General features: G+C 43.0%; 1 protein-coding gene across 46 annotated transcripts in view; it reads right to left on the bottom strand.

Annotated features, from left to right (window-relative positions):
- The window catches only part of SORBS1 (sorbin and SH3 domain containing 1), a 107,793-nt gene extending 94,779 nt beyond the window's left edge, over window positions 1–13,014 (bottom strand). For 18 of the 46 annotated variants that reach the window (XM_026672763.2, XM_087963986.1, XM_087963992.1 and 15 more), the window contains exon 1: window positions 12,258–12,398. In XM_026672763.2, coding sequence (XP_026528548.2) covers window positions 12,258–12,274 — 17 coding nt within the window. In that variant the 5' untranslated portion in view covers window positions 12,275–12,398. Of the gene's footprint in view, window positions 1–12,257; window positions 12,400–12,559 lie in introns of those variants that run through there. The other 28 variants (XM_087964002.1, XM_026672764.2, XM_087964003.1 and 25 more) reach the window with 5 other exon arrangements.
- Between the last annotated feature and the right edge of the window lie 1,818 nt (window positions 13,015–14,832).

Genomic DNA, 14,832 nt, shown 5'->3' with positions numbered 1-14,832 from the left:
AACGAGTGTCTCACTCATAAACCATATGATGAGACGTAATTTACAGAAACCCTTATCAGATCGGTTGTTGCCCTCAACAAGGACCACGATAGGTGTTGGAGTTCTTCAATATCTGATGCAATCCCAAAACATTTGGAGCACCATCTGAATACTATCAACATTGACAAAATACCCATCAGTAAATTGCAAAAGGTAGCTTGACTTGGAACAGCTTATATTCTGCAATGATAATCTTTAATATCATTATACAACAAATCCCTATCCCAAATCCTTAGGAGGCACTCGATAGATGGATAAAAATGTCAAATCCAGCATAAATATCTGACTGATTGTGCCACGAACCATAATAAAAATACTGGTAATTGGGAGCAAAATTTGCATCGCTAAGCAATACAACCTCAAGTGTGATTGCACTGCTTAGCAATAGCAATTCTCCACTGCCATTGTTAAGCAAGGTTTGCAGGTCATTAAGTAAATCCCAGGCAGCTCACAAGCAGAGCAGACGACAGTAAGTGGCTGCTGCCAGATGGGAGATAGTGCAAAGGACCTATCATAAAACCTGCAACATTCCCTGTGGGCTTCTCCATTGAAGCCAGCAGGGAAGGCCACAAATGGTGATCATGTGACAACAGGGTACTGCAACTGTCATAAGTGCAAGCCAGTTGCCAAGCATTCAGATTGCAATCAGGGAAGCACAGGAGTGCTTGGACAGATAGAACTTCCAGGACTGTAAGTGCCACTCATTCAGTGCTGTCATAATTTCAAATTGTTGCTGAACAAGTGATTGTTAAATGAGAACTACTGTACTGTAATTTAGTAATAATAAAAATAATAATAATAGTAATAATAAAAGTGCAGCTGAACTCCCAGCAATATATTATCGTATATCAGAAGAGAGAAAGCTACATTAACAAAGAGGCACTTTTTTAAAGAAAAGAAAAGGCACTGAGGATCACAGGCATTGTTGATGTAATGTCCCCCAAATGGATGGGACTAAATTGGCCACGTAAAAACTTAAACAAACCATTCCAGAGCACTCCCAAGACCACAAAAATGGGGCTACAGTTACACAGAGACCCTATCTCATGTATCAGAATGGTCACCCTACATTTTGGTAATGCTTTCCTTGGGTCCCCAGAGGACACAATCTTCTGAAATGTCAATGCACTTGAGGCTAGGCCAAGAAGCTTGAATTGGAAAAAAAAGAAATGGGAGAAATGAAGGCAGTTTGTACCAATAAACTTTTAACTAAGGATTTTGTTGCTAAGCAAGGTTTGAGACCAATATGAAAAAATACAAGGCTTATTTCAATGTCGACACCATGGCAATGGAGGAGAATGTCAGAGTTTAAATCTTAGTTCTAACATGCATGATTGTCTTCATCTATTTCTTCAGAATAAAAGATTATTTTGAAAAACCCACCTACTTTGCAAAGTCATTCAGATGAGGCTGAAAAAGCTTGCCTTTAAGAGAGCATAAACAGGGTTAGTGTAATTCTTCGCCTTTATCTGACGGAGAATGCTTGGCCATGCCTTCAATAAGATTGCATAAGGATTTAGAAAGCACATCCTTGTGTGCTGCACAACAAGTTTCTTTATATTTGTGTCCAACATGATCCTGGTACTAATCTGATTATTTCAACAAAAGAGGCAGCCTATTTATGCCATCCTTTTCCTTCAGCAATACTATACATCTTTTTAATTTCAGAATAGCAGTGAAACAGCCTTTGCTAGTAGTTGGAAAACCATTACATTCCCCTCCACAGCAAATGGACACAGGTGCAGATTCAACTTGGTAAAGCCTGTTTGGAGTTAAAGAGCAATAATCATGTTAACACAGAATCCTTTGAACAACTATGATGAAAACTGGTCTGGATTCCCCGGGAGGAGAGGTTGTATTCCAGAAGGCTAGGAGGCAGCAAAGTTTAGATCAGGGATGTCAAACTCACGTCGTCATGGCAGCATCACGTGATGTATCAGGACTTTTTCGCCCATGGGCCAGGAGTTTGACAGTCCTGCTTTAGATAGTTTGGTCAGGAGAAAGAGTTAAGAAGGCTCCTCCGTAGCAATTCTCAAGAGTGTATCTTTCAAGACGCAAGTAATTGCTTTAGTTTGGCAAGATTTCTGTTTATAGCTGAAGAACAATAAAGGAAACTGCTCAGAAGTAATTCTACGTTTCTTGGTCCTTGAAGCCTGACATGAACTGACTTAGCATAATGAAGAATACGTTCAAGGCCAGCTCTCCTCAATACCTGCATTGAGGCACTTAATTTTATTGTACTGCTTGGGTGAAGAACCTGTGCTCTTCCAGATATTACTCCTCCCTTGTTCTTGCTGCATGGAGTCACTACCTTTTGTTTTGATTCAATCAACTAGTTTTTACAAAGAGGCACTGAGTAAAGAGATTTGCTGGGCCTGTAAATAGCAAAGAGGCACTGAGTAAAGAGATTTGCTAGGCCTGAACAACCAAGAAATCCATTGGAGTTTGGCAACTAATACATTTAATGAAATAATAGTAAAAAGAAAGTAAACATATGGAAAGCTGCAGGTGGCTTGTATCATGCTCCAGAAGGAAGCTAAATATGACAGGACAGACAATTAAAATGTGTCACTGGCCCACAGATATCACCATTGTTAGGCTTGTAAATGGCTCTTTTAGCCACAATTAATATATTCAAAATTTGAAAAGAAATATTAATCTGTGTGTGAGGCCTGCCTTTTAGATAGAACCAAATATGTTCTTCATATTTCCTGCTGCTGCTTCTGCTGAAAGGAGCAAGGAATAGTTCTAGGTTAGTTACTACACGTGTGGAATCTTGTTTCTCTTTGCAAAATTATACTGAAGTTGTGAGTAGCATACTGCAATCCAGCTCCAGCTTTGCAATAAACTTGTGTCCTGAGAAAAAGAGGCAATGCAGCTCTTGTAGCAGAACAAAACATGAAATCCATATCCCCACTCAATAAAACATCCAATGTGGCTCCCAGAAAGCTCCCCAAAACATGCAGCTTTAAAATGACAAAAAAGGGGAAATAATTAAATGCATGCCTAGAGAATAGAATCATAGGGCTGGAAGGAACCTGGTAGGTCTTCTAATCCAACCGCTGCCTAAGGCAGGAGTACTTATACCATCACAGACAAATGAAATGTCCAACCTTTTCTTAAACACTTCCGACAATGGTGCACCCATCTTTCCCATAATTTCCCTGCTTATAATTGTCCTAATTTTTAAGTTCAGAACTAAAGCCTACTCTCTCCTCTATTTGGGTTCAACACCAAATGCATACTTTCCTTACAACTTCTGCTTGTTACAAGTTTGGTCCACTGGCACACTCTATCAGATATATGGACCAACCAGCTCCCTGGCAGTTAGCAAAAGGATCAGGAAGCCCCCGTGCTAGTGAATTTAAACATAAGCTAGACAGCCCATGACCCCCTGGGTGATCCTTTCCAGATTCCTCAATGCCTTCAACAATGGCAGGACTTCTAATCCGCTGCCTTCACTGGGAAAGTTGGGATACAGAGACGGATCCGCCTTGAAAATAGCCCATGTTGAACAGTCAAACATCAGCAGAGGAAATGCTTTATGACATTTGTATGATATCATTAACGGCTTTATGATAATTTTATGTTATAACATGTTTTATAAAATTTGCCAAATTTCAATTCTGCAGGAGTTATGGGTCCCAGATTTTCGATGAATTTGGTAAGTTAGCTCATCTGAGGTACCCAAACCTAGATAAACCTTTCGTGATGATCCAGGTGAATGCCAGTGATGTGGCAGCAGGGGCAGTTTTATTCCAGAGGAATGAAAAGACAAAGTTGCAACCACGTGCCTACATATCTCGCAAGTTCTGATACTGAGAGACGGTAGGCAATCTGGAAGAAGGAGGCTTATGCAGTCCGATAGGCTCTTCTTACCTGAGGACAGTTATTAGAGGGCAGTAAGATTCCATTCGAAATCTGGACAGACCACAAGAACCTGGAGGCATTAAAGGTCCCAAGGAAGCTATCCCCTAAGCAGGTCCAATGGGCTCAGTATTTTAACCACTTCAACTTCACCATTTGCTACTTGCCGGATGGGAAGAGTTTCTTTAGCTGATGCCCTCTTGAGAGGAGGTAGTTAACTCCATTATCCCATCCAGGCAGCTCACAGTGCCAGCACTCACAAGGCAGCAGAGAACGGTTTCCCCACAGCCAGCTGAAGACCCAGTGATACAACCACTAAAAGATGCCTTGGGGATGGATTAAATGGTTCCAGAGATATAGAGATGATCTATTGATGAAGGAGGGCTTGGCATAGAAGGGGAGTAAAGCATACATCCCAGCTAGCTAGATAATCTTGTTCCTGCAGAGGAGCCACAATGCAAAATCTGCTGGGTATTTTGGGTTTGGCAAAGAGAGTTTTGGTGGTCCAAAGATGAAAAAGGACATAGAAGCCTATGTAGACAGCTGTCCTGTGTGTGCCTCCCTGAAATGCCTACCTGGGAAGTCTCCAGGCTTACTATAGTTGGTAGCCAACCCAGCTAGCCTGTGGGAGGAGATATCCATGAACTATCGTGGAGTTGTCCGAAAGTGCTGGGAACAAAGTAAATTTGGACTGCGATCAACCTGTTCTGAAGCAAGCACACTTTGTGGCGTGTCCGAAGATTCCATCCACCTGGGGCCCTAATCAAGATGTTTTATTCCTCACTTTTCTTTCCCCTTTTCCTCCCTATTGTGTCCTATTATTTGCTTTCATGTTTTTATATTTTATTCTGTAATCTAATAAAAAAATGTTTTAAAAAGAAAAGAAAAAAAATACTCATGCAGTTCCTATATCTAGTGAGAGCAAAACCCAGGGCCAGTTAAAACAGTGGTAACCCAGTTTAAAAGCTTTAGAGCCAAGTTCATTGTGCTTTTTTAAATAAAGGATTGTTCCGTTGATTTTGCTTGTTGATTTAGGCTGCAATCTAAGGCACGCTGATTTGGGAATAAGCAAATAACTGGAAACAAAGTGGATAAAATTGAATCTTCCTACTTTCTGAACTGCGTCCAATAGAACTAAGTAAGGAAATTCTGGTTTCCTCCTGTACAGAGAAGGGCAGAAGAAAAACTCCTACCATACAAGTAAACATTAACTTTTCCTAAGAGGGAGATTTACTTCAGAGTAAGCTACATAATGCAGCTCACAGCTTGGCTTCAGAACTGGCTGCTCCAAATAAATTCTCTGTCGGGTGCCACCCAATCAGAAGGGATCGTTCTGCACTCCCACTTCTGCCCTCAGCCAATTTGTGATCACTCTTTTTCAATAAACACTCCGCCCAGGAGCAGGGGCTTATTTTTTATCCCCAATTGACAGGGAGGAACCATGAGTTATGGGAACAATGGTAGCTACAGGCAAGCAGGTGGATCAGGTCTGAACATACTGGCTTATGTGATAAGGTTTGGGAGACACCTAAACCATGAGTTCAAATCCCACTTTAAGCCATGAAAGCCGGCTGGGTGACTTTGGGCCGATCACTCTCTCTCAGCCCAACTCACCTCACAGAATTATTGTTGTGGGGAAGACAGGAAGAGGAAGGAGAGATCAGTAAAAATAATAAAGGTGGGATACAAAATATCTCACACTCAGAAAAAAGAAATCAGAGAAAGGGGAGAACAATTTCTCACACATAAAATAAACTATACGTGGCAACATTGCTCTATCACATATTCCCACACTGGGAAACAACCAGACCTGCTAGAGAAGCATAAAATAATTCTGGGAAATATTTTGTTTTTGTAGGCTTGATGATAAACCATTTCAGTATATAAACAAAAAACAAAAGATAAATAGAAATGCAGACAGATATTTCACATATTTTATTTTAATATATGTATTGTTGCAGATACAGAAACAATCTTAAATGCATCTACCGGTAGTGATTTTCATATGTATTATTAATGTTTGTGGTTTTGCTCTCTGAACCCAGATGCAGGAGCTCAAATTGGGCTGCTATTGTGTTCGAGCACAACACAAAAACAAATTCAATGTTATAAAGCAATTAAATTATCAGAACCATGAAAAGGAAATGGATCTAAGCAAAATGGAATAATATCTATATTAGAAAGCCAGAATTAAGTCAAGTATATTTTTGCTGCTGCTTATCAAGAACTACAGTGCTAAACTTCTAAAGGCAATAGATAGGACAAGAAAGTGAAACGGGAACGTACTTTCACATATGCATGTACAGTACACATCCATACACAGAGGTAACACACTGCAAAGACAAAAAGCCATCACACACACAGTGCAGGGGAAAGGACTCCACTGTGGTATACAAACTTGAGAGCTGGGGATGGACAGACTAGCATGCCTTAAAAAGAAAGAAAGGAATGGGGTGGGGTGGGGTGGGGAGCTGTGGGGGGGAGGCAATAGATACAGAGAGGAAAGGAGTCTTTATGTGGCCAGAAGCTATTCCCAGCCCCAAACTGCCCACGTTGCTCAACTTTCTGACTGAAAGCAGAATGAAAATATTCAAAGTTATTTTCTCCTACTGCTAGCCAAGTTTTCTTGGATTAAAGCCCCTGTTTAATTGGAGAGACTCCAAGTCAGTCTGAGGCGAAGTGGCCTCAACATGGAGTTTCTCTGTATTATAGAAAAGGTCTTGTGAGGTGAGCTTGACTCCTGATGATTCTCCATGGAAGACTTCTTCCATATCTGGCTGGCTTCATTTATACCACATGAGACAAGGGCAGGGTAGGGCAGGGCTAGATCAAACGAAGGGAGCTTGCTCGAAGTGCTTGATGCTGCAAGCTAGAAGAGGCAGTCATGATGGGGAAAAAGCCTGCCTTCCATTGTCCCTTTACAGCAGTGAAGTGCTCTGTCTTCACTGCTCAGAAGGGGAAGGCTGTCCCTCTTCCCTCCAGAGCAAGGAAGATGAAACCCCAGCTCACTTGAAAGTGACAGCAGCAGCCAACCAGCTCATGGAGTGGCCACTGACCAAGTCACCCCCAGCTGAAGCTGTAGGAGCTGCCTCTTTCCTTCCCTGGGGGAAAACAGCTTGGCCTGCCTATGTCAGCCTTTAGCCTGGAAAATATTGCTTCCGCTTGTGCCCCAGACACAGCCACCCACTCCTGGCCATGACTTTTATTCTTTTTCAAGGCTGTCACTTCCCCTGCGATTTCAGCCAGGAAATAATACTCCTCAAAGGGTGGAAGGCAATAGTATCCCCACTCCCATTCACCTTTTTTCTTTGCTGGGCTGGCCTCCTACATCTCTAAATGGCAAATGAGTTACACCTCTGCAGAGAGGTTCTCATTCATATCTGGATACCCAAGATGGAGGGAATGAATGCAAGGAGCAAAAAGGCAACTCCATGGAGATCCCAAGACACCACTTCAAAACAATTGATCTGAAGGCAGAACAAGTCCCCCAACTGTTCCCAGTTGCATTTCCAACAAGAATAAACCCTCTGAAACAGGTTCAAAAATACACTCCTTCAATCTGCCTTCCTCTATTTTTACAATCCATTAAAAAACTGATTCCTCACCTCCATTAATCCCATCTCATCCCACCTTTAAAATATATTTATCAATGGATTCTTTCTCCGCTGTCAAGGAAGAGAATGGGAGTTCTGACCCCACCAAGGGTCCCCCTTGTCCCAAAGAATCTTCCCTCCATAAATCAATCAGGATATTGCTTCAACTGGCTAGGGTATACAGATTTACCAGCATTTCCTCTTTCATCTCCCCCAAAGATTCCCTTCATGAAGGCTCAGAATCTGCAACTGGTGCAGAATGTAGCCAGATTAACAGGTTCGCAAAATGAGACCATACAACAGAATGACAGAAAAGGTTGCACTCATTGCTGGAAGACAGCTAGGGTTAAAGTAAGATGATAAATTCCGTCTGTAAAATTATGAAGCAGGCATGGAAGCAGCAAACCTACCTATCAAGGTCTACTGGGAATGCTGCTTCGGTATTCTGCCCTGGGCAGGGCAGGGCCTTCTCAGTGGCAGCACCGCAATATGAAACTCTTCTCTAAGAAAACTCCTGCTAACTTCCAGGTTGGCTTCTTTTAAACCTCTGAAGATGAGCTCACCCTATAATGAGACCACAAACAATCTCCTACTTTTTGGATTGGAATTCTGTCTTATTCAGTATCAATAGTTGAACTCTGTTGATTGATAGCAATAGCACTTAGACTTATATACCACCTCGCAGTGCCTTACAGTGCTTTCTAAGTGGTTTACTGAGTCTGCATATCACCCCCAACAATCTGGGTCCTCATTTTATCAACCTTGGTTGGAAGCCTGAGTCAACTTTGAGCCAGTGAGATTCGAATTGCTGAAATGCTGGCAGTCAGCAGTCAGCAGTCAGCAGTGTAAGGTCTGGCAGTATGCTTAAGCCAAAAATGAACCAAAACAAAGACTTCAATGGAGGCTTGCAAATTAAACAAAGCAGACTTTTATTCTTTGATCAAAGTTAAAGATCTGGGAAGAGGTTCCTAGCACATCACAAGAGACATGGGAGGAAAATTCTACAAAATGCAGGAAGATGCCCTATCCTTCTTATACCTTTAACATTTTTAGAAGTCGAGTAACTGCATTGTAAAACTCTCTAATTTAGATTTACATCTTTCCTGCAAAAGACAAATCTCTCCATGCAAAGATTACCTTTCATTATCTCTTCTTCTATTGTCCATCTAATTGATCACAATTGACCACTTAAGGAGGCTATTAACAACATACTTCAAAGGTGTGGATTCCTCCAAATGGAGGTACATTTCATTCCCAGGGGGTGATGCTGGGGTGGAACATATCAATCCAGGAAAACAGATGGATTCAGATTGATTTAGATGGGACAATCATGTGTCTTAATAGGAGAGGGATGTAACTGATTGCAGGCATGTGTTTATAATTGTTTTACATCAACTGAAAGGTTAAGAAATTCTTTTTTTCAACAGCAAGATAACAAATGCCTACAGAGTAACTCTCTTCTTAATGCTATAATATATTGTACTACATTTCTTTATTTATTATTATTATTTCCTTCAGCAGAATTAAGCCTGCAATACTGCATTCTAACCACTGTACCACCACAGCTCTTTTTAACTGTTCTTCAGCAATTAAACTGTTTTCTTGCAATAAAACTGTACAAAAATATATAACTACCCTATGAAATATGTCCTGGGAAACAAAAGATAAATGTGCAATTCTCGCTGGCTTGGCTTTATTTTCAGAATTGGTTTCCCAAAAGTCTTTTATGACATAAGGATTAATACCAGACAACCAATCAAGCAGAAAATATCAAGAAAACAACACTCCCTTCAAAACTGACAATGCAAGCTATTGTATATAAACAGAAAGCAAAACCTGTTCCCTTCTAAATATACGTAGGCATAGAATAGGTGGAACTTGGTTTAGTAGCAGTAACTGTGAGATGGCTTCAAATCCTAATGGACACCAAATGAACCAGTATAGAATAGGTGGTACCTGGCTCAATAGTAGTAACTGTGAGAAGCATCTTGGAGTCCTAGTGGACAATTACTTAAATATAAAGTCAGCAGTGTGCTGCAGCTGCCCAAAAAACCAACGCAGTCCTAGGCAGCATTAAAAGAAAGATAAAATAAAGATTACATGATGGGTTAGTACCACTTTATAATGCCTTGGTAAGACCACACTTGGAATAACGCATCCAGTTTTATCGTCACAATGTAAAAAAGATGTTGAGACTCTAGAAAGAGTGAAGAGAAGAGCAACAAATACGATTCTTCAACATATAAAGAACAGTTGCGGGAATTGGGTACATTTAATCTAGTGAAAAGAAGGACTAGGGAGGACATAATAGTAGTGTTCCAATATTTGAGTTGCTGTTACAAATAAGAGGGGATCAACCTATTCTCCAAGCAACTGAAGGCGGGACAATAAGCAATAGATGGAAACTAATCAAGGAGAAAAACAAATGAATGCTGGAGTTAGAAACTAAGGAGGAATTTCCTGACAGTGAGAAAAATAAAGCAGTGGAACAACTTGCTTCCAGAAGTTCTGGGTATTCCATTACTGGACCTTTTTTTAAGAAGGACAGCCATTTGTCTGAAATGGTATAGCATCTCTCACTTGCATGGGGGGGTTGACTGGAGGACCTCTGAGGTCCTTTCAACTCTATCATTCTTTCTATGATCACAAGTATCCATTCTATCAAGCCCAAATAAAGTCTGGAAAGGTATAGGATCTTCTGTCATGGGCAAGTGATTGGACTAGAAGATCTCCAAGTTACCTCCCAACCTTGTTCTATGTTCTAGTACTGAACACAGTTACCTAGTCTGGTAATGAAATGTTTGCAAGCAACCAAACTGAGAGAGCACCAGGTCTCCACAATTCAACCCTGAGCTACATATATGTTCTTCTACTGGTAGAACTAAGTCTCCCCTGCGGCTCTATCACGATCCTCTAAAAAGGCTAGCTCAGGAAAGTGATTGGACAATCAGGCCCATCAGGACAGTCTCCTTGCAAAAGACTCCAGAAAAGATCTTTTAATCGGGCAGCTCCAAGAACCATCAATTTTTTTAATCCTCTCCTCCATATGTTTAATTTAACCATACCAAATGGGGAACTGCAATTAATATCAATGCAAGTAGCATTAGCAGCTACATCTGGGACTCGCCATTTGGTAGATAAGTGAGGTAGTTGCTAAGTGAAACCATTACTATGCTTTATGATCTTACTTCAGCTTTCTCTTCTTCTTTTTTTTTTTTTTGTATAGACCTATAAAGACCAGAAATGTAAGGATTGTTCACAAAGCTTTTTTTTAATCATTATCATAACTGCAAACAGTATATGAGACAATCACTAAGCTATAATTATTTCTTTACGACTAGAGAAAGATTCAGAGTCCTTCTTTGTGAGAAATATGTCCATCTGTTTTCAGTCAGTTTTAATACCTGGCCGTATTTTGGGACAGTCTTTCCTACCTATGCCCTCTGGGTACTTTAAAATTATAACTCTACAAATGCTCAGGAAACACGGTCTTGGTAGTGCTGGCTGTTTTTTCTGAGAGCTGCAGTCTTGATATGTGTGTATAAATGCATGTATGCCCCCGAAAGGAGTTTGTTGCTGGTGCGAAACATCATCTTTTGCCCTCTCCTTTGTCAGTCAGAAGATAGAATCAGAAAATTGGTGAGTGCTGAAATTTACTTTGTGGTGGAAAAGTTCTCAATATAGTACTTGAGGAATTCTAAGAGGTTATAACAAAAGTGTTGTTCAACGCTATTTTTAAACATGATTAGCTACGCTATCAAAAATGACCTTTTTATCAAACATGATCACATTTCAACGTCTAGTGAACATATTTCTAATCAAGGCTGGCAATTAGATAACAAACACTTGATTATTTTACTTTATAATCAAGTCCACTGGTAACAAGCTTATTTTCCATTCCTAAAGGACCAAGAAGAAAAGAGGAGCACTTAGTGCTGTCACAAACTATCCAAGATGTATCCCAAGCAGCAGGAATGAGCAGCAGTAGCATAGAAATAGAAGAAAAAAGCCAGATTGCAGTGAGAAATGCACTGTCACATACATTGCAATATTGCCAACAATAAAAAGCATTTCTTCACCTCTCCTCAAACACGAAACTGTATGTAATCTAGTCATTAGTAATGCAGGGATAGAAGCACTGGAGCAAGGGGGATTTTCCTCCTTATCCTGCAGATAAACAAAGTTAAACTCTTGTTTCCCTGACAGCAAGTGTGGGGAGATCCACAGCATCGGAACGTTAATTGCATCGCTTTCCCCTTTCTACTAAACTAACTGAAATCCACGCATCCTGCTAAACGGTGCTCAGTTATGCTAGCATCTTAGCCAGGGCTCTTCTCGAACGATATGCTAAACCAAGACCAAACCAATCCAGCCTTAAATCCTTCTCCTTGTCCCAGGAACGCATCCGGTATTATTATTGTTATTGTTATCATTATCATCATTATTGTTGTTGTTATTGTTATTATTGTTGTTATTGTTATTGTTACAGGAAAATCTTAACGCCAAAGTCTCCCAACTCCTTGGCGCGTTTTAGTCTGCCGATGCCCCACAGCCCTGTTTCTCCTCCGGATTATCATCCCACTTTCCCCGGCAAGGGCGCCACAAAACGCGCCGCTTCGGTCGGGCGGCCCGGGGGGGCTCTTGCGCAGGAAAGTCGGGCCGCACCAAGAGGCGGATGCCTCCGCTTTCCTATCTGCGCAAAAGGCACCGGCTCCCCCCCTCCCCCGCCGCAGCCCCGGTAAGGGCGCAGGAGCTGACCTTAAAATGGACTCCATCCGCGTCCCCTCGGGCAGCCAGAGCAGGGCTCGGCAGAGCCAGGATGTGGCGAGCCTGGGAGACGCCTCCGGCAGGACCGCGGAGGAGCGAGCCGCCCAGCCTGCTGCTGGCGCGCCGCCCTTTGACCAAAGGTCCGCTCTGGGCACGAGCGGGCGCAGCGGCAGCGGCAGCTAGCAGCCCAGCCCAGCCCAGCCCAGCCCGCGCGGCCCGTCCCTCTCGGGGACCGCAAGCTCACTTGCCCCGCTTGGCCTGGCTTTCCAAGCGCCACCGCCAGCCGCTCTTACCTTACGCGGAGCCGGCGCCTCCTCCTGCTGGCCGCGCCTTGCAGGCCGAAAGCGCAGCCCGGCGGCGCCCAAGCGGGGACTGCGCGCTTTCGCCCCGGCGCTCAGCGGAGCCGGAATCCGCCGCCCGCCGCGCGAACCCCAAGGAATAGCCTCCTCGGCCGCGCTCGGGGAAAGAGGAGCTGGCTGAGCGCCGGCCTCGGCGGGAGCGCCGGAAAGGCGGCCCGCTTGCCTTTTGTCTCTCGCGCAGCGGCAGGAAACCGGGCATTGCCGGGGCCGGGGGCCTCTAAGCGACCCAGCAGTCTTCGCCACCCCCCCTCCCCGCCCTTCTCAAGCAGGGCAGGTTAAGAAAGCAGCCTCCCAAGTAACGGCTCCGAGCGCTGCACGCCGAATTCGGCGCTTTAATGGAGCTCTGCGGGTTCGCCGACGTGCCGGACCGACAACTACCCGCACAGGCTGAGGTGGCACTATGCACGGGGTGGAAAGCGGTTGGCTGCGTGGGTGTCGCGGGAACACGGCCATTCACTGACCAGGGTGTAAATACACGCACACGCACCACCCACACTACCGCACCACGCACCCTAGTTTGCAAATATGGCCCTTGATTTTTCAGGCCAAGTCCTTGAAATTTGCCAGAGATCAACAATAATTCACGTATTTGGGGTTGGTTGAAGAAAGAACATGAAAGTAAACCAGCAGTCAAATTCTAAACCAATGAGATTTCCTGTAACGGACCTTCCAAAGCTCCTAAATTGGGGCTTCGTAGATCCAATCATTTCTTCTGGTTGTCTTGAATAAACCTCGCCACACCACCGGATTTTATCTGTTAAAAAGATAAAACGGATCTCCTGCTAAGAACACCCACCGCTTGGCTCGGTTCGTGGACTGGAGGGGTGGGGGGGGAAGAGTTGATTTTTAAAGCCGCTTTTGTTTTTTCCAAAGCAGTCCTTGGCTGCCTATTTTATTGACCCTCGTGATCTTGCTTTTCTCACTGGGCAAACTGTCCTCCCTTTGCCAGTGGTTGCTGCTAATGACATACATACAACAACAACAACAACAAGGGCTTCCCATTCCATTTGTCGAGGGTGAAAATGTCTTTTTACTGGGCTGAACTGCCTCTTTCATGGTCGTTTTTTTCTTTTTTGCCCACTTCTAAGGCAAAGATCTCCCTTCCTCTCCTCATTTGAAGAAACTGATCATCTTTTAACCTGAGCTACCATCCTGTCAGCTGTGTCAAGGCTGGGGCTGGTGGCTAAGGGCTAATCTCCACTGCATCTTTAAGGGTATGGGTGATGAGAAGCGAAAGAGCGACAGCGGGATAAGCAGGGGTGGGATTCAAATTTTTTAACAACCGGTTCTGTGGGTGTGGCTTAGTTGGTGGGCATGGCTTAGTGGTCATGTTATTGGCTGGGCGTGGCCAACTCAATATCACTCACATCGAGGCACGCATCTCCTCGCCTGGCCTCTCATGATTGTGGGGATGCTGCAACAGTCGTAAGTGTGAAAAATGGTCATAAGTCACTTTTTTCAGTGCCATTGCAACTTTGAATGGTCACTCCATACAAGCAAAGTACCAGCAAAGGAGGGAAAAAAAACTCCAGAGAAGTTCCTGAGACAGGAAGTCTAGTCCAGCCAAGAATGTAATAAAGGTTAACGGAGAGGCAGTTTCTGTAAGCAACACCAGAATGTTGTTCCTGCCTTCCTTACAGGATTAGGCCAGTAATTTCTTCTAACAACTGGTTCTCCGAACTGCTTAGAATGTTAACAACCAGTTCTAGAGAATAGGTGCGAACCGGTAGAATCCCACCCCTGGGGATAAAGCCGGCGAAACTAGCCAAGGACAGAGCAGCACTGACCTACATGGGGCTTCATTTCAAAACTAAATAAATTTTCCATTTTGACCACTGTGTTGTTTAACCTTGGCAACTTTAAGACTTCCCCAGCCAGCATTATAAGGAATTGAAGAATTCCGGGAATTAAAGTTCACACGACTTAAAGTTATGGAGGTTGAGAAACATTGGTTTAGGTCAGGATATTTGCTTTTCACCAAATTACATACACAGCCCTAGTTGAAAGTGGGGTGAGGGCAGCAATTTCTCCCTTGGTTTTAAAAGGATAAACTTTTTCATCTCCCAAATAGAGGGAAAGTCAGAGGATATTATACATAGTGAAAAATGAAATGAAACTATTTTGAACTACAGAATAGCTATTGATATGTATATAAAAAAGCTAGGGATTCCAAATAAAAGCTTTGAATTCAAAGAGGATTGATATAT

This window comes from Notechis scutatus, chromosome 4 (assembly GCF_049901735.1).
Source record: "Notechis scutatus isolate UNSWTSFEM ecotype Mainland chromosome 4, rNotScu1.2, whole genome shotgun sequence".
In the NCBI taxonomy this organism is placed as follows: Eukaryota; Metazoa; Chordata; class Lepidosauria; order Squamata; family Elapidae; genus Notechis; species Notechis scutatus.
Note: the sequence above shows the minus strand (reverse complement) of the source record. Positions and strands in the feature narration are given on the sequence as shown.